The sequence below is a fragment of the Zonotrichia leucophrys genome, unplaced genomic scaffold, assembly GCF_028769735.1.
Source record: "Zonotrichia leucophrys gambelii isolate GWCS_2022_RI unplaced genomic scaffold, RI_Zleu_2.0 Scaffold_135_121723, whole genome shotgun sequence".
NCBI classification, from domain to species: Eukaryota; Metazoa; Chordata; class Aves; order Passeriformes; family Passerellidae; genus Zonotrichia; species Zonotrichia leucophrys.
The window spans coordinates 55,993-78,707 of NW_026992340.1; the positions used below are offsets into that span (position 1 = coordinate 55,993).

Here is a 22,715-nt window from a genome sequence, read left to right on the forward strand (position 1 = left end):
ACGTCCTTTGTCCCGTTTTGGGTCACCACGATGTCCCTAAAGTGTCCCCAACAGGACCCGGTGTGTCCCCAGTGTCCCCAACGGGACATGAAGGGACATTGGGCTCCTATTGGGGACATTGGGACCCGTTGGGGACATAGGGGGGGGCTTTGGGGACCCCGCCCTGGCCTCGCGGGCGGGGGGGGACAGAGGGGGCGGTGACGTCACCTCGCCCTGCCCCCATCCGGCCGTGCCCGTTCCGCGTGTGCTCCGAGTGTCCCCGGGCGTGTTCCCCCTGTCCCGGCCAGCGGCTCCTGGAGTGTCCCCGGAGTGTCCCCAAAGAGTCCCCGGAGTGTCCCCAAAGAGTCCCCGTTGTGTCTCCAGCGGCCATGGAGCCCCGCGAGGTGCGACAATCCCGGCGCGGGAAGGGCAGGGGGGGAGGGGACGGTGGAGGCACGGAGGGGACACAGGGAGGGGCAGGAGGGGACAGGGGCGTGGCGGGAAGGGGGGAGGTGACAAAGGGCTGGAAGGGACCGAGGGTGGCAGAGGGGACGAGGGGGTGACACAGGGACAGAGGGGACAGCAGAGCCCTCCAGGGATGGGACAAACGGGACACTGAGATGGCACAGGGGCCACCCCGGGAGGCCACAAGTGTCCTAAGATCCCTGACACCTCCCCTGTCCCCTCCACAGCTGCTGGAGGCACTGGTGGCCGTGGTGGCCACGCTTGGTGAGCTGGCAGCCACTGTGGCCGGGCCATACGGGGATGTGCTGCTGGCCGTGTCCCCAAGGTCCCTGCAGGCAGCCCTGGGGACCTTCATTGGTCACCTCCAGGACACCCTGGACCACCAAGGTGTCACCTCCCTGGGCCAGGCCCTGGCTGCCTTTAGGGCCAACCTGGGGGCCACCTGGGCCCATGTGACAGCCGCAGCCAGTGCCTGGCGGGAGTCGGTGGCCACGATCGAGGACAGCTGGGCCCGGCTGGCCCGAGAGGCCACCGAGCTCTGTGACGCCTGCAGGGACACGGCGTCCAGGGAGGCCACCACCGCGGCCACCGCCAACACCCGGGCCAGGGACCTGCAGGACATGGCCACCCGCTGGGGGACATCTCTGCACAACCTGGTGGCCAAGGCCAGACAGCTGCCACTGGCCACGGACAAGGAGAAGGGGGCCTCGGCGGAGGCTGAGCACGAGGCCCAGGTGGCAGCCGCCGCCAAGGAGATGGAGGCGACCACCAAGGCCATGGAAGAGGCTGTGGTGGCCAGAAGCGAGGGGGAGGCGGCCACCAGGAGGGGACAGCGGGCAGAGGGGGCCCTGGGGCTGCTGGAGCGCTTGGTGGCCGCGTGTGACGAAGCCACCGCGTTCCCCCGGGAGCTGCAGCGCCGGCTCGGGGACATCGAGGCCGCCCTGAAGGGGACAAATGAGGCGTCCCCTGATGTCCCCGAGGATTTGGTGGCCAAGGTGGCCGAGGCCGAGCGGCTGTGGGAGGCCAGCAGCCGCCTGGCCACGCGTCACCTGCTGAGGACACTTGGGGACATCCGCAGGCTCCCTGGTGGCCCCGGTGCCCATGCGGTGGCCGAGAGGTGCCAAAGAGCCATCGAGGACATCCCGAGGCTGCTAGAAGGACAGTGATGTCACCACTGTGATGTCATCGGGGTGGTGACACCATCAGGGACATGCTGCTGTCACCTGTCCACTCCTACTGTCCCAGCACAGGATTTGAAATAAATCTGCGGAATTTTCATTAAAATTGTCCCAAATACTGATGGGAATTCCTGGGGTGACATCACTGGGGATATCTGGGGACAGGGACCAACCCAGCAAGCCCTGGTCACTCATGGGTGCTGTTTCCATAGTGATGGGGACAAATGGGGTCCTGGAAGGGGAAATGGGGTTTTGAAGGGGTGAACTGGGGTCCTGGCAGGTTAAATGAGGGTCCTCAATTCCGTCTGTAGGACCCCAATGAACGCTTCAGAACCCTCATTTACCCAGCCAGGACCCCATTTACCCCCCCAGGACCTTCATTTCCCCTGCCAGGACTCTGAGCCCCCCACTCTCAAGGGCACATTTCCCCTTCCAGGACCCCAATCTCCTTCTGGGACCTTATTCACACCCCCAGACGGGCCGTGTCCCCTACGCCCCGCCCAAAGCTCTGATTGGTCAGGCTGAAGAAAGGGGCGTGGCCAAGCCAGTGGCGAGGTCTGAGACTCGAAACTGAAATGGATTGGGGGGGAGGGGAAGAGGGGGGGTATACTCCAAAAATGGGATGGACACCCCCCCACCAAAATCCAGGGAATTCCATGGGAATCCCCAAAAAATGGGACCAGGACCCCAAAATCCCTGGAATTCCCTGGAAACCCCTAAAATACTGGGAATTCCATGGAAATCCACAAAAACTGGACCCAAGATCCCCCAGATGCCCCAAACTGGGATAAAACGTTGATTTTTCCAAGGAATTCTCAGTTTTTAATGCCCCAAATTGGCATTAAAAGTTTATTTTCCTGGAAATTCCTGTATTTTAATGCTTCAGATTGGATTAAACATTGATTTTCCAGCAAATTCCTGGTTTTCCAGCAAAAACCCAGGAACTTCCTGGAGAGTCAACTTTTAATCCCAATTTGAGGCATTACAAAAAAAGGGCCTCAGAGGGAGGGTGTTGGGGGTCCTGGGGAGGATTTGAGCGGTCCCAAGAGGGTTTGGGGGTTCTGGCAATTCCTGGAGAGGATCTGGAAGGACCTGGAGGGCCTTGAGGGGTCCTGGAAGGGGTTTGGGGGCTCCCGAGGGGTCCTGGAAGGTTCTAGAAGGGGTTTTGGAAAATCCCAGGGAGGATTTGGGGGGTCCTGGAGGGTTCTAGCTGGGCTTTGTGGGTGGCCAGTGTGCTGCAAATGGGGCATGTGGTGGAGCCATGCTGACAGATCCTGCAGGAGCTGGAGGGGGATGGGACCAGCAGGGTCGTGGTGGGGCACCGTCATCATCACGGAATGTTCATGGTCATGATGGGTCATCGTCATTGTCATCAGCACTGTCACAGAACATTCATGGTCATGATGGGACCATGTAAAGGAACATCCGTGGTCATCATCATTGATGGGTCATCATCATTGCGGAACATCTGTGATGGTTGTGAGTCCATCCGTGGCCTTGATGGGTCTTCACTGTCATTGTCATCATCAAAGGTTATCCATGACCATGACGGGTCCATCCCTGATCTTCAAGTGCCATCCATGGTCTGGATAGGTCTTTGCCTTTCTCATCATCATCATCACTGTGGTTGTGAAGGGTCTTTATCATTATCATCAAAGACCATTCATCTTCCTGAAGGGTCATTAACGTTGTGGAATGTCCATGATGGAGATGAGTCCATCCGCAGTCTTTGCCTTTATTGTCATCATCATCACAAGCCAACCATGGCCATGAAGGATTTCCATAGTCATCAAAGGCCAACCACGGTCATGAAGGGTCTCCATTGTCATCAGGGGCAGTCCATGGTAGGGAAGAGTCTCTGTTGTCATTGTCACACACCACCCATGGTCTCAGTGGGTCATTGCGTGCCAACCACAGTGGAGAAAGATCTTCATCCTCCTCCTCATGGACCCTCTGTTGAGCCCTGTGGCTCAACCGCAGAGGAGAAGGACCCTTGTCATCGTCATTGTCACCATGGGGTTCCCACGGCAGTGAGGGGACAATCCATGGTGACATTAGCACCACCCACGTTGGGGACGGGACAATCCATGATGACATCAGGACCATCCATGGTGACATCGAGACCCTCCATGGTGACATTAGGACCATCCATGGTGGGCACGGGACCATTCATGGTGACATTAGGACTATCCAAGGTGGGGAAAGAACAATCCATGGTGACAATGTGACAATCCACGCCGACATTGTGACAATCCATGGTAACAATGACCCTTCCTTCTCCTCCTCCTCCTCCTGGGCCACCCAGGCCACCACCATGGAGCTCCTCCAGCTCTGCATGGCCACTGCCACATCCCCGTCTCTGCCATCCCAGGAGATCAAGATCCACATGGAGGATGGTGATGATAACAATGATGACGGTGACAACGATGACAACTATGACAATGACAAAGGCATTGCGTGGATCATGCCAGACAACACCGCCGCCACTCTGGCCATGCTGCTGGACCTGCCCGCCATCTTCAATGTCAAACCCAAGCCAGCCACCACCACAGTGACCACACTGGACATCCCCCTGCTGACCAACCCGCTGCTGCCCAGCTGGACACTGGTGGACCAGAACGGCCACGAGCTCCTGTGCCGCAGTGGCCGCACGGCCCACACGCCGGTGAGGCCGGGCACCGCCAGGACCACGGGAAGCGCTCGGTGGCAACGGCCCAAGGGCGAGCGGCGCGTCTGGCTGAGCCCGGGCTATGGCCATTCCCCTGAGGCCACTGACCCTCAGGCTGCGGCCATTCTCCTGTGGCCGTTCCTGCTGACCCTCAGGCTGCGGCCATTCTCCTGCGGCCGTTCTGGCTGACCCTCGGGCCACAGCCATTCTCCTGCGGCCATTCCTGCTGACCCTCAGGCTGTGGCTGTTCCCCTGTGGCCGTTCCCACTGACCCTCAGGCTGTGGCCACTCCCCTGTGGCCATTCCTGCTGACCCTCAGGCCGTGGCCATTCCCCTGTGGCCGTTCCCACTGACCCTCAGGCTGTGGCCACTGTCCCCCACACTTGCAGTTCAGACACCACTGGGAGAGCACAGGAAACACACAGGGGGGCTGGAGTATGGCCAGTGACCGGTATGGACCATTATGAAACAGTACAAACCAGTACAAACCAGCATAAATCACTATGGAGGAATATGGACCAGTATGAACCAGTACAAACCAGAAGCAGTGCTGGGTCTGTGAGTGATCACTGTGGCTCCCGGACCAGTCTGGGGTTCTGGTCCCAGTTCAGGCACTGGTCCCAGCTCATCCCACTTCCCAGTTTAGCCCCTGTACTGGTTTGGGATCACTCCTAGTTCAGTCTGTACTGGTTCAGGCCCAGTTCCCAGTTGATCCCAGTTCCCAGTTCAGTCTGTACTGGTTTGGGCCTGGTTTTGTGTTTAGCCCCGCCCCCTCCCAACCAAGCCAATCAGCACTCTCAGTCCTGAGCACAGCAGCCAATGGCAGCACAGGATGGGCGGGACTTCTGTTGCCATGGGAACTTCTGTTACCATGTCCACCTTTGGGGACACTTAGGGGGCTCTTGGGGACACTGGGAGGGGTTGGGGACACCTCGGGACATCTTGGGTGAATTGGGGACATTCCTGGGACATATGGGGACACCAGGAGGCCATTGGGGGGGGTTGGGGACACCAAAGAAGCTCCTTGGGGACATCAGGGACTCTCTGGGGACCCTCTGGGATGGTTGTGGCAGCTTTGGGGACATCAGGGGCTGGGCGGGGACAAAGTGACACCGAGCCAGGGCTGGGGCAGAGCCATGATGTCATCACCGTCATAGTGACATCATCAACATCACCATTGTGACATCACCACCTCCACAGTGATGTCATCTCTGTGCTGGCAGTGCCACCGCTCCCTGATGATGTCACCTGTGTCCCCGATGATGTCACCGGTGTCCCCATGGGGGCACTGGCACTGCGGGGTCCCCGATGTCCCCGAGGATGGCGGCACCGAGGGCCTGGAGCTGCGTCACCAACGGGGCCAGGGACACTGCGGGGACACATTGGGGACACTGAAGTGACACTGGGGACACATCTGGGGACACATTGAGGGGACACTGAAGACATTGGGGATGTTTAAGGACATTTGGGGACACTCAGGGACACTTTGGCGACACTCAGGGACATTTGGGGACACATTTGGGAGCATTGAGAGGACGTTGAAGGACATTTGGGGACATTCAGGGATGTTTTCAGGGACATCTGGGGACATTGGGGACACATTGAAGGGATATTTAGGGACACTGGGGACACACTTGGGAACACACTGGGAGACATCTGGGGACATTTGGTGACACTGAGGGAACACTAGGGACATTGGGAACATAGGGACACATTTGGGGACACTGGGGCCACATTTGAGACACGTTTGGAGACATTGGGGACAGATTTGAGGACATTTGGGGACACATTGGGGACACACCCACCTGTGCCTGGGCGTGGCTGGGTCCTGTCCCCACCCTTGGTGGCCTGGGGGGGACATGGGGGTGACACCCTGGGGACAGAGCCACCCCTGGTGTCCCCTCGGTGCCACCCCCTCACCTCCGATGTCACCTCCGGGGCCACCATGCTGGGGACACAGAGGGGACAGAGCTGCTGTGTCACCCCCGGGCTCAGCACTGTCCCCACGGCCATCCCCTGATGTCACCTGTGCCACCCCAGTGTTCCCAGGGTGACCCCGGTGTCACTCACCACTGTCCCCACTGTCCCCAGGGCCACCCCTGATGGCCCCGGTGTCACCACTGTCCCCAGCATCCCCAATGCCAGCCCCTCAGTGTCCCCAGGCTCATCTCAATGTCCCCACTGTCCCCAGTGCCACCCCTGATGTCCCTCACTTGCTGTGCCTGCTGTCCCCAGTGCCACCCCCAGTGTCCCCAGTGTCAGTCACTCACTGTCCCCAATGTCCCCAGTGTCCCCAGAGTAACCTCCCAATGTACCCAGTGTCACCCTGCTGTCTCCAGGGCCACCCCTAATGTCCCCAGGGCCATCTCAATGTCCCAAATGTCCCCAGGGTCACACACTGATGTCCCAAATGTCCCCAGTGCCATCTCAATGTCCCAAATGTCCCCAGTGCCACCCCCAGTGTCCCTGGTGTCACTCACCTGCTGTCCCCTGCTGTCCCCTCCGGTTTCCGCCGCCACCGGAGCCACCCCGAGGCCACCAGCGCTGGGGACAGAGGGGACACTGGGACAGGGACAGCGGGCACGGCCACCACAGTGTCCCCAGTGTCCCCACAGTCCCCAAGGTGTCACCAATCCCTCCTAAGGTGTCCCAAATGTCCCCAAGGTGTCCCCAAGGTGTTCCAGGAGCATCCCTACCCCCCCTCAAAGTGTTCCCAACCCCCCAAACCATTCCCAATGGCCCAAGGTGTCCCCAACAGGCCCAAAGTGTCCCCCCAATGTCCCCAAAGTGTCCCCAACCCCTCTCAGGTGTTCCCAGGCATCCCAAATCATCCCCCAACACCTCCAAATTGTCCCCAAAGTGTCCCCACCACCCCACTGTCCCCAGGGTGTCCCCAAAATCACCCAAAGTGTCCCCAGTTCTCCCCCAATGCCTCCAAGGTGTCCCCAAATCTCCCAGCTGTCCCCAAACCGTGCCCAGAGTGTCCCCAATCCTGACAAAGTGTCCCCAAGGTGAGCCCAGGTGTCCCCAAAGTGTCCCCAGTCCTCCCACAAAGCCTCCAAAGTATCCCTGCAGTGTCCCTGGAGTGTCCCTGCAGTGTCCCAGGTGTCCCTGCATTGTCCCCAGGTGTCCCTGGAGTGTCCCCAGGTGTCCCCAGTGTCACTGACCCTGCAGTCGGTGCTGGGCCCGTCCCAGGCGCTCACTGAGGGTCCCCAGGGCCCCGACGGCCACGGTGACATCGGCCAGGGCCACGCCCAGTGTCCCCAACAGCCTGGGGAGAGCAACGGGGACAGCCCAGTACAAACCAGTACAAACCAGTAACCCCCAGTGTCTCCACAAGTCTGGGGACAGCAATGGGGACATCCCAGTTCATCCCAGTACAAACCAATTCATCCCAGTTCCTCCCAGTGTCCCCAACAGCCTGGGGACAGCGATGGGGACAGTCCAGTCCCCCCCAGTCCCTCCCAGTTCCCCCAGTACCGGCTCAGGGCCTGGCCCAGTTTCCCCAGTTCCTCCTCGGCCGCCTCCGCCCGGAGCCGCTCCTGGGACAGGGCCTGGACACGGAACAGCCCCACATTGTCCCCAGACTGGCCCCAAGGTGTCCCCAACCCCCCAGCTGTCCCCAAGGTGTCCCCTCACCTGCCCCAGGTGTGCCCAATGGCGCCAGGTGTCCCTCCCCTGTCCCAGGTGTGTCCCCAGGTGTCCCTCCCCTGTCCCAGGTGTGTCCCCAATGTCCCCAGGTGTGTCCCCAGGTGTCCCTCACCTGTCCCAGGTGTGTCTCCAATGTCCCCAGGTGTGTCCCCAGGTGTCCCTCCCCTGTCCTAGGTGCGTCTCCATTGTCCCCAGGTGTCCCTCACCTGCCCCAGGTGTGTCCCCAGGTGTCCCTCCCCTGTCTCAGGTGTGTCCCCAATGTCCCCAGGTGTCCCTCCCCTGTCCCAGGTGCGTCTCCATTGTCCCCAGGTGTGTCCCCAGGTGTCCCTCCCCTGTCCCAGGTGTGTCTCCAATGTCCCAAGGATGTCCCCAGGTGTGTCCCCAATGTCCCCAGGTGTCCCTCACCTGTCTCTCCTGCTCCCCCTGGCGCAGCCGCAGCTCCAACAGCGACACCTGGCGGGACCCGGCGGCCACTGCAGCACCCAGGGAGCGCACCTGGGACAGGGACACAGGGGGACAAATGTGACACAGGTGTGACATCCTTACAGCACCCAGGGACACAGGTGACCCCAGAGGTTCCCCCAGGTGTGGGGTTGGTCCTACCTGTAGGGTCTCACCTGTCCAGGGTGTCACCTGCCCCAGGTGTGGGGTGTCCCTGTGTCCCCTCACCTGTCCCAGGTGTGTCCCCTGTGTCCTCCCACCTGTCTCAGGTGTGCTCTCACCTGTCCCTGTGTCCCCTCACTGGTACCAGGTGTGCTCTCCCCTGTCCCCTCCCCTGTCCCCTGTCCCAGGTGTGTCCCCTCCCCGTCCCCTGACCTGTCCCCTCCCGTGTCCCCTCACCTGTCCCTGCAGCCGCAGCTCCTGGCCCCGTTGCAGGCTCACCTGCAGCAGCAGCTGGAAAACCTTCTGGCGCCAGCGGCCCAGCAGCACCTGGGAGAGAGAGAGAGCTCACCTGGGACCCCAAATACACACCTGAGACCCCAAAAACACCTGAGAGACCCCAAACACACCTAGAGAACCCAGACACTCACCTGAGATCCCAAATACATGTGAGAGACCTGAAACTCACCTGAGAGACCCCAAACACACCCGAGAGACCCCATAAACTCACCTGAGAACCCAAAACTCACCTGGGGCACTCCAAGCTCAACTGAGACACCTCAAACTCACTTGGAGAACCCCAAAAACCCCACCTGAACCACCTCCAGTGTACTTGAGACACCCCAAACACACCTGGGGCACCTCAGGGTGTGTCCCCAACATCCCCAGGTGTGTCCCCAATGTCCCCAGGTGTGTTCAGGTGTGTCCCCAAGTGCCCCCAAATATCCCCATTGTCCCCCCAAGTGTCCCTGGTCCCTCCCGGGGTGGCTCCCGCCCCTGAGACAAATCCAGAACACCTGGGACAGGTGAGACTGGGAGTTACTGGGAGCACTGGGAACACTGGGAGTTACTGGGAGCACTGGGAGTAACTGGGAGTTACTGGGAGCACTGGGAGTAACCGGGAGCACTGGGAGTAACTGGGAGTTACTGGGAACACGGGGAGTCACTGGGAACACTGGGAGTTACTGGGAGCACTGGGGGTAACTGGGAGCACCGAGGCCTCACCTGCTCTGGGCTTGGCTCCGCCCCCTCTGGGCCGAGGCCCCGCCCCCTGAGGGTCTCCAGCTCCATCTCCAGGATTTGGCTCCGCCCCTTTTCTGCATCCAGCTCTGCCTCCAATCGCTGGCCACGCCCCCTCAGGGCATCGAGTTCCACCCTCAGCACTTGGCTCCGCCCCCTTTCTGTCTTAAGTTCTGCCTCCAGCTGTTGGCTCCGCCCCTTTTCTGCTTCAAGCTCCACCTCCAGCCGATGGCTCCGACTCTTTTCTGCCTCAAGCTCCGCCCCCAGGTGCTGGCTCTGCCCCTTCAGTGCTTTCAGCTCCACCTCCAATTCATGGACACGCCCCCTTTCTGCCTCAAGCTCCGCCCCCAGGGACCTGTGAGGGGGACTGGGGTTACTGGGAGCACTGGGAGGGGGAACTGGGAGTTACTGAGAAGTCACAGGGGGTTACTGGGAGCACTGGGAGGGTGAACTGGGATTACTGGGAGGTTACTGGGAGGTTACTGGGAGGTTATTGGGGGTTACTGGGAGGTTACTCAGAGCACTGGGAGGTTCACTGGGAGGTCACTGGGAGTTACTGAGAGGTCACTGGGAGCACTGGGAGCCTCACCTGGGGCGCAGCACAAAGTGGGAGGGGGGAATGAGTCCCTCCAGACTGGGAGGGGGCAACTGGGAGCACTGGGGGGCACTGGGAGGGGGGAACTGGGAGCACTGGGGGGCACTGGGAGCACTGGGAGGGCCCGGGCGGGGCTCGGCCATCGGCGACCTGTGGGGGGACAGTTCCCAGTATGGACCAGTATAGGCTGTCCCCAGTCCCACTCACCTCCCAGCCCCCTCCCCACGCTCCCAGCCCTTCCCAGTCCCTCCCAGTTGCTCCCAGTTCCCCCTCCCCACGCTCCCAGTCCCTCCCAGTTCCCCCCGGTACCTTCCAGTTCCCCTCCCAGTCTCTCCCAGTTCCCCCGCGCGGTGCACGCCGGGAAGGCGCCCCCGCCGCCGTTTTCCCGCGCTCCCTCCTCAGCCAATCAGAGGCGGTGGCTCCCGGGTCCCGCCTCCCCCTCCGACCAATGGGAGGGCGCCTCTGGGAGAGATGGGAGGGGCTAGGAGGGGATCGGGTCCTGGAAGGGGAAATGGGATCTTAGGAGGGGAAATGGAGTCCTGAAAGGCTCAGCGCAGCCTTTGGGCGGGGTTAATGCGGTCCGGGGATCTATGGAAGGGTAAATGAGTGTCTAAAAGGGTAAACTGGGGTCCTGAGGGGAGACGGGGTCCTGGCAGGGTCAATCAGTATCCTGAGGGGGGAATGGGGTCCTGGCAGAGCCAGTCAGGGTCCTGAGGGGCCATTTGATACTGACGGGGTCAGTCAGGGTCCCCGAAGGCCCCAGGCCCATCCTCGAGGGGCCCCGCTGTCCCCCAGGCCCCCCAGTCTCTCCCGCCGCACACCAATCCCGGGTTTTATTCCCGTTTTTTCCCTTTTTATTGTCCTTTTTTACCTTTTCTCGCTTTTCCCGCCGCAGGCCCGGCCGCCCCGTTGCCATGGCAACGCTGCTCCCGCCCCTTCTGCATCGCCATTGGCTGTTCCGCTCTGCGAGTGCTGATTGGCTAAGAGCGGCAGGGGGCGGGGCAGGAACCCGGAAGCATCCTCGCTCGTTACCATGGTGACCCGGCTCGGGCGTTTCCATGGTAGCGAAACTCCCGCCCATCCTGCGCTGCCATTGGCTGAAGTGCCAAGGCACGAGAGTGCTGATTGGCTAAGGATTAGGGGGCGGGGCTAAATGCAAAAGAATCCCCGGTGTCCCCAAAGGGACCTTTGATGCCCCCCACCCGCGCATGACCAACCCAGGGGGGGCCCAAATGTCCCCAAGGGGTCCCCAAAAGGGTCCTTGGTGTCCCCAAGGGGGGCCCCGATGTCCCCAGAAGGGCCCCGGTGTCTCCAAAGTGGCTCCACGGGGGTCCCTGATGTCCCCAATGTGTCCCCATGGAAGTCCCTGATGTCCCCAAGGCCACCATGACAATCCCGGGGGAGGCCCAAAAGGGTCCGAGGTGTCCCCAAAGTGTCCCCGAGACAGTCCCTGGTGTCCCCAAGGGCTCTCTGATGTCCCCAACCCTCCCATGGCCATCCCAGGGGGGGTCCCCAATGTCCTCAGAGGGTCCCTAAGGAGATCCTCGGTGTCCCCAAGGGTTCCCTGATGTTCCCAAAAGTGTCCCCACCGTGTCCCCAACCCGCCCACGGCCACCCCAGGACGTCCCCAAACCCTCCCACTTCCTCCCCCCAAATTTGGCATTTTTGACCCCAAAAGACCCCAGAACCCCAAATTCTGCTGCCCAAATTCACTTTATTGGGGCCCCCCGGCGGCTCCGGGTCCGGGGGGGGCTCGGGGGGGGCTCGGGGACCCCAAAATTGGGGGCGGGACCCTCGGGGGGACCCCGGGTGCGTTTTGGGGTGGGATTTGGGGCTTTTTGGGGCCGGTTTGGGGTTTTTTGGGCGTTCCCTGCATTTGGGGGGGGTCTGCACCCGCTCCGGGTCCGGGGGGGCTCCAGGGGCGGATTTGGGACCCCAGAATTGGGGTTGGGACCCGCAGGGGGACCCCGGGGCTGTTTGGGGGTTTTTTGGGGCGGGTTTGGGGTTTTTGGGGGTGGATTTGGGGGTTTTTTGGATGTCCCTGAATTTGGGGGGTCCCGAGGGGGATTTTGGGGGGGTCCCTGACGGCTCCGGGTCCTGGGGGGCTCCTGTGGGGGGTCTGGGACCCCAAAATCGGGGTTGGGACCCTCTGAGTGACCCCGTGGCCGTTTGGGGGCTTTTTGGGGTGGATTTGGGGTTTTTTTGGGTGGATTTGGGGTTTTTTGGGGAGTCCCTGAATTTGGGGGTTTTCGGGGGGTAATTTGGGGGGGTCTCCGCCCACTCCGGGTCCTGGGGGGGCTCGGGGGAGGGGTGGAGCCCCCCGAATGGGGCCGGGACCGGCTTTGGGGTGGGATTGGGGGATTTTGGGTGGGATTTGGGCGTTTCTGGGGGCGATTTGGGGTTTTTTGGGGAGGATTCTTTTGGTTTTGGGGGGGATTTGGGGTTTTTGGGGTGGGATCTGGGGTTTTTGGGGGAGGATTTGAGGTTTTTCGGGGGGGATTTTTCCGTTTCTGGGCGGGATTTGGGGTTTTTTGGGTGGGTTTTTGGGGGGGATTTTTTTGGGTTTGGGTGGGATTTGGGGGCTTTTGGGCGGGATTTTTTTGGTTTCGGGTGGGCTCCGGGCTGCTCTGGGTGGAATTTGATGTATTTTGGGTGGGCTCCGGGCTATTCTGGATGGGATTTGGGGGGTTTTCGGTGGGATTTTTTTGGTTTTGGGTGGGATTTGGGGTGTTTTGGGGGGGCTCAGGGGTGTGCTCGGGGGGCTGCCAGGGGCTCAGCAGGAACGGCGCCAGCTCCAGGCGCTGCTGCAGCACCCCCGAGAGCAGCAGCTCGGCCGAGAGCAGCGGGAGCCGCGCGGCCACGGCCGGGGGCCACAGCCAGCGGTCCTGGGGACACGAGATCACCAGGACACGGGGCTGGGGACCCAAAAACACAGTCAGGAACCCCAAAAACACAGCCAGGAACCCCAAAAACCCCATCAGAACCCCAAAAAACACAGTCAGGAACACCAAAAACCCCATCAGAACTCCAAATAACCCAGTGAGAAACCCCAAATAACAGAGCTCGGTGCTGGGGACACGAGATCACCAGGACACGGGACTGGGGACCCAAAAACACAGTCAGGAGCCCCAAAAAAAACCCATCAGAAACCCCAAAAACACAGCCAGGAACCCCAAAAAAAACCCATCAGAAACCCAAAAACACAGTCAGGAACCCCAAAAACACAGTCAGGAGCCCCAAATAACGCAGAGAGAAACCCCAAAAACCCAATGAGGAACACCAAAACCCCAGAGACAGCCCCCAAAAACCCCATGACAAACCCCAAAAACCCAAAGAGGAATGTGAGGAACCTCAAAGAGAACCCAAATACCCCCAAAAACCCAGAGAGGAACTCCAAACCCCAATGGGATCAGAAAGGTCCTGGAGATCACCAGGACACAAGGCTAGGGGGAATCGGGTCAGGACCCCAAGAACCAGTGAGAAACCCCAAAAACCCAGAGAGGAACCCCCAAAACCCCATCAGAAACCCCAAACCCGAAAGGGATCCCAACGGTCCTGGGGACAGTAAATGACCAGCACCCAGGGCTGGGGGGAAACAGTGTCAGAACCCCAAACACCCTATCAGAAACCCCAAATACCCCAAAAGAACCCCAAATAATCCAGTGAGGAACCCCAAACCCCACCCAGCCCAGTCCTGGGGATACAAGGTCACTGGAACAGAGGGCTGGTGGAAAAACCCAAAAAAACCCCATCAGAAGCCCCAAATACCCCACATGGCCCAGTCGTGGGGACACGAGATCACCAGGACACCAGGCTGAGGGGGAAACCCCAAAAACCCCATCAGGGACCCCAAAGAACCCATCAGAAACCCCAAAAAACCTGTCAGGCACCCCAAATACATCATCAGGAGCCCCAAATAACCCATCAAAAACCCCAAATGGTCCAGAGAGAAGCCCTAAATAATCCACCCAGCCCAATCTTGGGGACAGGAAATGACCACCATAAGGGGCCAGGGAACCCCAAAACCACAGCGAAGAGCCCCAAATAACCCAGAGTGAAACCCCAAATATCCCATCAGGAACCCCAAATAACCCATCAAAACCCCCAAAAATCCAGTCAGAAACCCCAAATAACCCACCCAGCCCTGTCCTGGGGGCACAAGATCACCAGGACACTGGGCTTGGGGGGAAAACCCCATCAGAAATCCCAAATAACCCACAGAGAAACCCCAAATAACCCACAGAGAAACCCCAAATAACAAACAGAGCCCAGGGGGAAAAACCCCAAAAACCCTGTCAGGAACCCCAAATAACACAGAGAGAAACCCCCAAAACCCCATCAGGAACCCCAAAAACCCTATCAGAAACCCTAAATACCCCATGAGGAACTCCAAATAACCTAGTGAGAAACCCTAAAAACCTTGCTAGGAACCCCAAATAACCCATCAAAAACCCCATCAGAAACCCCAAAAACCCAGTCAGGAACCCCAAATAACCCACAGAGAAACCCCAAATAACCCACATGGCCCAGTCCTGGGAACAGGAAAGGACAAGCACAAGGGGCCAGGGAACACCAAAAACACAGTCAGGATCCCCCAAATAACCCAGAGAGAAACCCCAAATAACCCACCCAGCCCTGTCCTGGGGGCACGAGATCACCAGCACCCAGAGCTGGGGGAAATGGGTCAGGACCCCAGAATCCCATCAGAAACCCCAAAGCCCCGTGAGAAACCCCAAATACCCCCAAAACCTCAGTGAGGAACCCCCAAAACCCTGCTAGAAACGCCAAACACCCCCAAAAAACCCAAGGCTCCAATCAGAAACGCCAAACACCCCAAAAGAACCCCAAAAAGACCCCCAAAAGCCCCAGTGAGAAATGCCCAAAAACCCCAATAGGAACCCCTCTAGCCCCCAATGGGGTCTCCCCCCAGAGCACAATCTGGGATCCCCAAAAACCCCCAAATACCCCAAAACCCAGTGAGGGCCCCCCAAAAAACCTCAACCCCCCCAAAACCCAGTGAGAAATCCCCCAAACCCAGTGAGAAGCCCCTAAGAACCCCAAAAACCCAGTGAGAAACCCCAAAACCTCCAAAACCTGAATGAGAAACCCCAAGCACCCCCCAAAACCCCTGAAATACCCCAGGAGAAACCCCCAAATCCCCCAATCCCCCCAATGTCCCCAATGTCCCCAGTGTCCCCAATGTCCCCAATGTCCCCTGTCCCCTCACCGCGTATTCCTGGGGCAGCTGTGGCAGGAAGGTGCCACCACAGCAGGTGACAATGTCCCGCATGTCCTCGGGGCACGGCTGGACACTGGGGGTGACGTGCACCTGGTAGCCCTGGGGACAGAGGGGACATCAGGGGGACACTGGGGACATTGAGGGGCTCAGGAGATTGGGGCATTGGGGACATTGGAGAAGCTGGGGACAGCTGGGGACATTAATGTCATCATCACCTGCAGGAGGGGGTGCCACCGTGCCCGGGGCTGGCTCAGGGATGGGTTCAGGTGACATTTGGGGACATGTGGGGCAGTGTCACCTGCAGCAGGAGCCATTGCCATACCTGGGGCTGGCTCAGGGATGGGTTCAGGTGACATGAGGTGACATGAAGTGGCATTTAGGGACATATGGGGCCAGTGTCACCTGCAGCAGGGGCCATTGCCATGCCTGGGGCTGGCTCAGGGATGGGTTAGGTGACATGAGGTGACATGAAGTGGCATTTAGGGACATATGGGGCCAGTGTCACCTGCAGCAGGGGCCATTCCTGGGGACATTGGGAACACTGGGGACTGCTGTCACTGTCACCAGCAGCAGGGGCCATTGCCATGCCTGGGGCTGGCTCGGGGATGGGTTAGGTGGCATTTGGGGACATGTGGGGACATATGGGGCCAGTGTCACCTGCAGCAGGAGCCATTCCTGGGCCCGAGGACATTGGGAACACTGGGGACACTGCTGTCACTGTCACCAGCAGCAGGGGCCATTGCCATGCCTGGAGCTGGCTCGGGGATGGGTTTAGGTGACATGAGGTGACATGAGGTGGCATTTGGGGACACGTGGGGCAGTGTCACCTGCAGCAGGGGCCGCTCTCGGGCCCGGGCCAGCGCCGGGCGCAGGCGGAAGCCGAAGCGCCGCTCACAGGAGGGGTCCCGGGGCAGGAAGGGACCTGGGGACAGCGGGCGGCCACCGTGGGAACTCTGGGGACAGCGGGGACACAGGGGTCACACACGGCCACCAGAGCCACCCCAGAGTCCCTCTGATTGTCCCCAAGTCCTTCCCCTTGACCCCAAGGTCACCCTCCCTTGCCACCCAAAGCCCCTCTGTCCCCAAGGTTCCAAAGTCCCCAAGGCCACCCCCACTGTCCCCAAATCCCCTCCCATTGTCCCTGAGTTCCCCCTGTCCCCAATGTCACCCACCCACCCCTAAATGTCCCCAAGACCAATCCCCCTTGTCACCATGTCACCAGTGTCCCCCTGTCCCCAAGGCCACTCCAGCTGTCCCCAATGTTCCCGAGATCCCCATTGTCCCCAAGGCCACCCAATGTCCCCAAATGCCCCCAAAGTCTCCAGTGCCACCCCCTGTCCCCAATGTCCCCAATCCTTCTCCTTGTCCCCAAATTCCCCTCATTGTCACCAAGTCTCCCAATTGTCCCCAACCCCCCACTGTCCCTGATGTCACCTGCAGCAGCCATTGGGGGGTGACAATGGGGACACCCCTGGTGAGGGCACAGGGGAACTTCGGTGTCCCTGATGTCCCCAATGTCCCAACATCCCCCTGATGTCCCTGATGTCCCCAGTCCCCAATGTCCCCAAATCCCTGATTGTCCCCAATGTCCCCAATCCCCAATGTCCTCCCATCATCTCCAATTTCCCCAGCCCCCGATTGTCCCCAATGTCCCCCACAATGTCCCTTATGTCCCCCACCCCCTGCTGTCCCCGATGTCACCTCGAGCAGCCACTGGGGGGTGACAATGGGGACGCCCCTGCCCAGGGCACACAGGAACTTCAGTGTCCGGCGGATGCCATCGGTCACCAGGTGGCTGCAGTCGTGCACGGACGTGGCCTCGGTGCCACCCAGCGTCCCCAGGGCCACCCGCAGTGCCGGGGAGGCCACCAGGCCTGTGAACAGCACCTGGGGACAGTGGGGACATCATTGGGGACATCCCTGAGTGCCACCAGGCCTGGGGACATCATTGGGGACATCCCTGAGTGCCACCAGGCCTGGGGACATCATTGGGGACATCCCTGAGTGCCACCAGGCCTGTGAACAGCACCTGGGGACAGTGGGGACATCACTGGGGGGTGGGAACATCTAGGGGACACTGGGACAGCTTGGGGACACATTGAGGACACATTGGGGACATCCCTGAGAGAGTCAGGGACACTGTGAGGACATCCCTGAGGAGTTGGGGACACTGGGGCAGGTTTGGGACAGTTTAGGGACACCGCAGGGACATCCCTGGGGGACTCGGGGACACCTTGGGGACACTGTGGGGACATGCCCAGGTGCCACCAGGCCCAGAACAGCAGCTGGGAGGGGTCTGTACTGGTCTGTACTGGTTCCTATTGGTCCTTACCCGGATCTGGGCGGAGCCTGGTGCTGCCCGGGGGCGGAGCCTGTGCTTGGCACCCTCTGTTGGCTCCTCCTCCTCTGGGGGCGGGGCTGCCACTGAGCCCCGCCCATTTCCTTTTATGGGCACTGATGGTGTGGCCTCTTCAAGCACTGCCGCTGATTGGTCCTGCCCCCTCTGGGGGCGTGGCTTGTGTGAGGGGCGTGGCTTGGAGCCTTGAGCATGCCCGTTCTTGGTAGGGGCGGGGCCACGCGAGGCTCCGCCCCCTCCACTCAGGGCCAATCGCCGACTGCGCCGCACCTGGGGGGAGGGGCTGTGGTGGGGACTTCAAAATCCGACAGGAACCCCACAAATCCCCCAAATTCACCTCAAATTCCATTGGGAACCCCCAAAACCCTCCCAGGAACCTCCAAAATCCACCGGCCACCCCCAAAATCCCCAAATTCACCCCAAATTCCACCTGGGACCCCCCAAAAATCACCCAAAAAATTCACCTGAGACCCCCCCAAACCACCCTGGGTCTCCCAAAATCCACTGGGAACCCCAAAATTCTACCTGGGACCCCCCAAATTCACGGGGAACCCCAAAAAATCCACCTGGAACCCTCCCTGAATCCCCAGGGGGCTCCCAAATGGACCAGAGACCCCAAAAATCACTCTGGACCCCCCAAAATTCACCTGTGGGGTGGGCGGAGCTTCTGCTTCCTCCTGGGCGGGGCTTGGGGGACCCTCCACATCTGGATTTGGGGCCGCCTCCTCCACATCTGGAACCTGGGGCTGGTCCGGGGCCCTTTCGGGTCTTTCCAGGGGTTCCACATCTGGGGCAGGGGGCAGGAACAGCTGGGTGGCCACATCTGGATTCAGGCCAGGGCTCCCCGGCCCGTCCACATCTGGACTTGGGGTGTCCACCTCCACATCTGGAATTTCAGGGACTTCCGGGGCCGTTTGGGGTCTTTTTGAGGCTGCCACATCTGGATTTGGGCCCACCTTCCCCACATCTGGATCAGCATCCCCCAGCAATGTCCTGTGGCCCCTCAGTGACTCCCCCACATCTGGATTTGGTCTCTCCATGTCCACATCTGGAATGTCGGGCAGGTTTAGGGCACTTTTGGGTGGGTTTGGGGACCCAGCACCTGGTTCTGAGGGTCCTTCCCCCTGCACATCTGGATCAGGGGGCAGGAACAGCTGGGTGGCCACATCCAAGTCCTCCTCCCCCTCCACATCTGGATCTGGGGTCTCCACCCTCACAGCGGGAATCTTGGGGTCATTTGAGGCCATTTTGGATTGTTTTGGACCCAGAACATCTGGATTTAGGCTGTCCTCCACACCTGGATGCGGGGGCAGGAACAGCTGTGTGGCCACATCTGGATCCAGAGAGGGCAGCCCCTCTACATCTGGAACTTTGGGGTCCTTTGGGGCCGTTTTGGGGCCTTCTGGGCTCCCAACATCTGGAGAAGGCAGGAACAGCTGGGTGGCCACATCTGGATCTGACTCCTGTTCTTCCCCCTCATCTGGATCTGGGGTTTCCTCCTCCACATCTGGAATTTTGGGAGGGTTCTGGGTCATTTTGGGTCGTTTTGGGCTCGCGACATCAGGGGAGGGCAGGAACAGCTGGGTGGCCACACTTGGATTTGACTCCTCTTCCTCCTCCACATCTGGAATTTCCGGGGGCTTCTGGGTCATTTTGAGTCGTTCTGGGCTCCCAACATCTGGGTCCGCCTCGGCCTCCCCCACATCTGGATTTGGGGGCAGGAACAGCTGGGTGGCCACATCTGGATCCCACCCTTCCTCCTCTCCCTCCGCATCTGGCGTCTCGGCCACAGTTTGGGTCTCTTGGAGCCTCCCAACATCTGGATTTTTCAGCCTCACATCTGGAGTTTCAGGCACGTTTGGGGCTGGTTTCAATCTTTTTAAGGATCCAACATCTGGCTTTGCCTCCTCGTCCACATCTGTGTCGCTGTCATCCAGCAGCGCCCCATGACCCCTCCGTGACCTCTTCACAGCTGGATTTGGGGGCTGTGGGGGCACATCTGGAGTCTGGGGCACATTTTGAGGAATTTTCCATATTTTTGAATGACGAACATCTGGATTCACCTCATCCTCCTCCACATCTGTGTCACTGTCCACCAGCAGTGCCCGATACCCATTTTGGGTCATTCCAACATCTGGGCTTGGGGTCTGTGCCACCACATCTGGACTTTCAAGCACATTTTGGGTCATTCCAAGCTTTTTGAGGGTCTCAGCATCTGGACTCACCTCCTCCTCCTCCTCCACATCTGTGTCACTGTCCACCAGGAATGCCTGGCACCTGATTTCAGGGCCTGAAACATCTGGATTTGGGGGCTTCGCAGCCACATCTGGCGTTTCAGGGACGTTTTGGGTCGCTCTGAGCTGTTTCAGGGGCTGCACATCTGGATCCTCCTCCACATCTGTGTCGCTGTCCACCAGCAGCATCTGGCTCCTGATTGTGGGGGCTGGAACATCTGGATTTTGCATCCCCCGTCGCACAGCTGGAGCTTTGGGCAAGTGCTGAGTCCTTCTGAGCCTTTTTGGGGGCTGCACATCTGGATCGTCCTCCACATCTGTGTCGCTGTCCTCCACCAGTGTCTGGAGGCCAATTCTGGGGCTCTCCACAGCTGGATTTGGGGTCGCCACCTCCACATCTGGATTTCTGTGCACGTTTTGGGCCACTTTGAGCCTTTTAGGGGGCTGCACATCTGGATTCACTTCGTCTTCCACATCTGTATCACTGTCCACCAGCAGCATCTGAGAACAGAGTTTTGGGCCCGAAACATCTGGATTCAGGCGTTTTGCTGCCACATCTGGAGTTTCGGACACATTTTGGGGCATTCTGAGTTGTTTTTGGGGCTGCACATCTGGATTCTCCTCCTCCTCCACATCTGTGTCGCTGTCCATCAGGATTACCCAGTGTCCAATTTTGGGCGCCCTCACAGCTGGACTTGGGGTTTCCACCTCCACATCTGGAATTCCAGGCACGTTTTGGGTCACTTTAAGCCTTTTCTGGGGCTGCACATCTGGATCCTCGTCCACATCTGTGTCACTGTCCACCAGCTCCATCCTGTGTCGTATTTTTGGGCCTGCAACATCTGGATTTGGGGTCTTTCCTGCAACATCTGGAGTTTCCGGGACGTTCTGGGTAATTTTCAGCCGTTCTGGGGGCTCCACTTCTGGATCAGCCTCCTCCTGCTCCACATCTGTGTCGCTCTCCACCAGCAGCGTGCCACGCCCACTTTTAAGCCATGGAACATCTGGATTTGGGGTTTTTAGCCTCACATCTGGAGTTTCAGGCACATTTTGGGTCATTTTAAGCCATTTCTGTGGCCCAGCATCTGGGCTTGGCCCCTCCTCCTCCACATCTGTGTCACTGTCCACCTGCAGCGTCCGGTGCCCATTTCTGGCCCATAGCACATCTGGATTTGGGGTTTCTGCTGCCACATCTGGAGCCTCTGAGGGGTTTTGGGATACTTTGGGCATTTTCAGCTCCTCAACATCTGGATCTGGCCCCTCCCCGATCACATCTGGGGGCCCTCAACATCTGGGGGCACAGCTGGATCCTCCAGGGCACTGCAAAGGGGGATTGGGGGGGGGGCTCAGGAGTTTGGAACCTCCAAAATCCCCCAAGGATCCCAAAAATAACCCAAAAAGCCCCAAAGCCCCTTTCAGGACTACACAAACTGCCCCAAAACACTCCAAAAAATGCCCCAAGTACCCCAAAAAGCCCCACAGGGACCCCCAAATTGCCCCAAGGACCCCCAACCCCCCGGAACCCCCAAAATGCCCCAAAGCAACCCCAAACTGTTCCAGGGACGCGCCCCCAGAACTCCCAGTCCCCCCCAAAATCCCCCTAAACTGCCCCAAGACCATTCCAAACACCCCCAGATTCTCCAAGGAACGCCCCAAAATCACCCAGTGACCCCCAAAGGACCCAAACCACCCCGGAAGCCCCCAAACCCCGGCCCGGGACCTCCCAAACTGCCCCAAAAAGACTCAAAACAAACCCAGGGACCCCCGAAATGTCCCAAGGACCCCCCAAGCTGCACCCAAATGACCCAAAATCCTCCCAGGGACCTCCAAGCCTAGATTCCATTAGAGAATCCCCAACACACCTCAGGGAGCCCAGATTCCCTCATCAAATGCCCAGCTCCCCTCAGGAAACCCAAACGTCTCTCGGGAACCCCAAATTCCCTCACAGAACCACCAACCCCTGTAACGAACCCCAAATTTCCCTCAGAAACCCCAAATTCCCTCACAGAAACCCCAACTCACATCAGGGGCGCCCCAAACTCCGCTCAGGACCCTTCAACTCCCTCAGACAGCCCAAAGTTCCCTCAGGAACCCCGAATTCCCTCACGGAAGCCCCAGCTCCCCTCATGGACCCCAAACCTCCCTCAGACACATCCAACCTCCCTCAGGGATCCCCAAATTCCATCATCAAGTCTCAACTCCCCTCAGAAACCCCAAAATTTCTCTCCGGAACCCCAAATTGCCAAGCCAAGCCTACAAACTTCCCTCGGAGACCCCAAACCTTCCTCAGAAACCTCAAATCCCCGTCAGAGACCCCCCCCAGTCTCCCTCAGGGACTCCCCAAAACTGCCCCTGAGGCCCTCAGTCCTCACCAAGGACCGCTCCAATCCCCGCTGCCACCTCCAAATCCCTCCAGGATATTCCAGAACCCCTCCGGACCCCAAATCACCTCCAAACTCCCCCAAAATTCCCTCAGGGACCCCAAAAGCGGACCCGGCTTCCCTCCCCCCCCCGCTCACCCCTCCCGCGCCTTCACCGCCGGGCTCCGCCCCCCGCTCTCCCATTGGCCGCTCTCTCCGCGCGCCAACGCCCATCCGCAGTTTCCATTGGCTGTCGTGCGTGTCGATCATCCCTAGATCACAGGGACGGGGCGGGGTGGTCCTCCGAGAGAGCTGGAGCGCCCGTGGGAGGAGCTTAAGAGAAGTTTAGAGCAATTGAAGCGCAGAAAGC

At 59.7% G+C, this 22,715-nt stretch overlaps 3 protein-coding genes across 5 annotated transcripts; 1 reads left to right on the top strand and 2 right to left on the bottom strand.

Moving 5' to 3' along the window:
* Positions 1-159: 159 nt before the first annotated feature.
* On the top strand, positions 160-1,610 carry LOC135460952 (uncharacterized). Its single transcript, XM_064737930.1, has 2 exons — positions 160-383; positions 672-1,610. Exons 1-2 carry the CDS (start codon positions 369-371, stop codon positions 1,608-1,610), a joined length of 954 nt encoding a protein of 317 aa, XP_064594000.1. The 5' UTR covers positions 160-368.
* A 105-nt stretch (positions 1,611-1,715) lies between these two features.
* Positions 1,716-10,548, bottom strand: LOC135460951 (coiled-coil alpha-helical rod protein 1-like). Its single transcript, XM_064737929.1, has 11 exons — positions 10,466-10,548; positions 10,151-10,306; positions 9,547-9,916; positions 8,782-8,871; positions 8,347-8,436; positions 7,771-7,844; positions 7,458-7,561; positions 6,771-6,834; positions 6,211-6,238; positions 6,096-6,138; positions 1,716-5,659 (listed from the first exon to the last, which is right to left on the bottom strand). The coding sequence occupies exons 2-11, from the start codon at positions 10,297-10,299 to the stop codon at positions 5,556-5,558; spliced, it is 1,116 nt and encodes a 371-aa protein (XP_064593999.1). The 5' UTR covers positions 10,300-10,306; positions 10,466-10,548; the 3' UTR covers positions 1,716-5,555.
* A 1,302-nt stretch (positions 10,549-11,850) lies between these two features.
* MDC1 (mediator of DNA damage checkpoint 1) lies at positions 11,851-22,598 on the bottom strand. Of its 3 annotated transcripts, none has more exons than XM_064737933.1 (7): positions 22,505-22,598; positions 18,399-21,305; positions 17,728-18,021; positions 17,097-17,282; positions 16,223-16,348; positions 15,384-15,494; positions 11,851-13,071 (listed from the first exon to the last, which is right to left on the bottom strand). In XM_064737933.1, the coding sequence occupies exons 2-7, from the start codon at positions 21,213-21,215 to the stop codon at positions 11,866-11,868; spliced, it is 4,740 nt and encodes a 1,579-aa protein (XP_064594003.1). In that variant the 5' UTR covers positions 21,216-21,305; positions 22,505-22,598; the 3' UTR covers positions 11,851-11,865. The 3 variants fall into 3 exon arrangements, with proteins under 3 accessions (XP_064594003.1, XP_064594005.1, XP_064594002.1); XM_064737935.1 differs by lacking the exon at positions 22,505-22,598 and adding an exon at positions 22,435-22,456; XM_064737932.1 differs by lacking the exon at positions 22,505-22,598 and adding an exon at positions 22,358-22,445.
* Between the last annotated feature and the right edge of the window lie 117 nt (positions 22,599-22,715).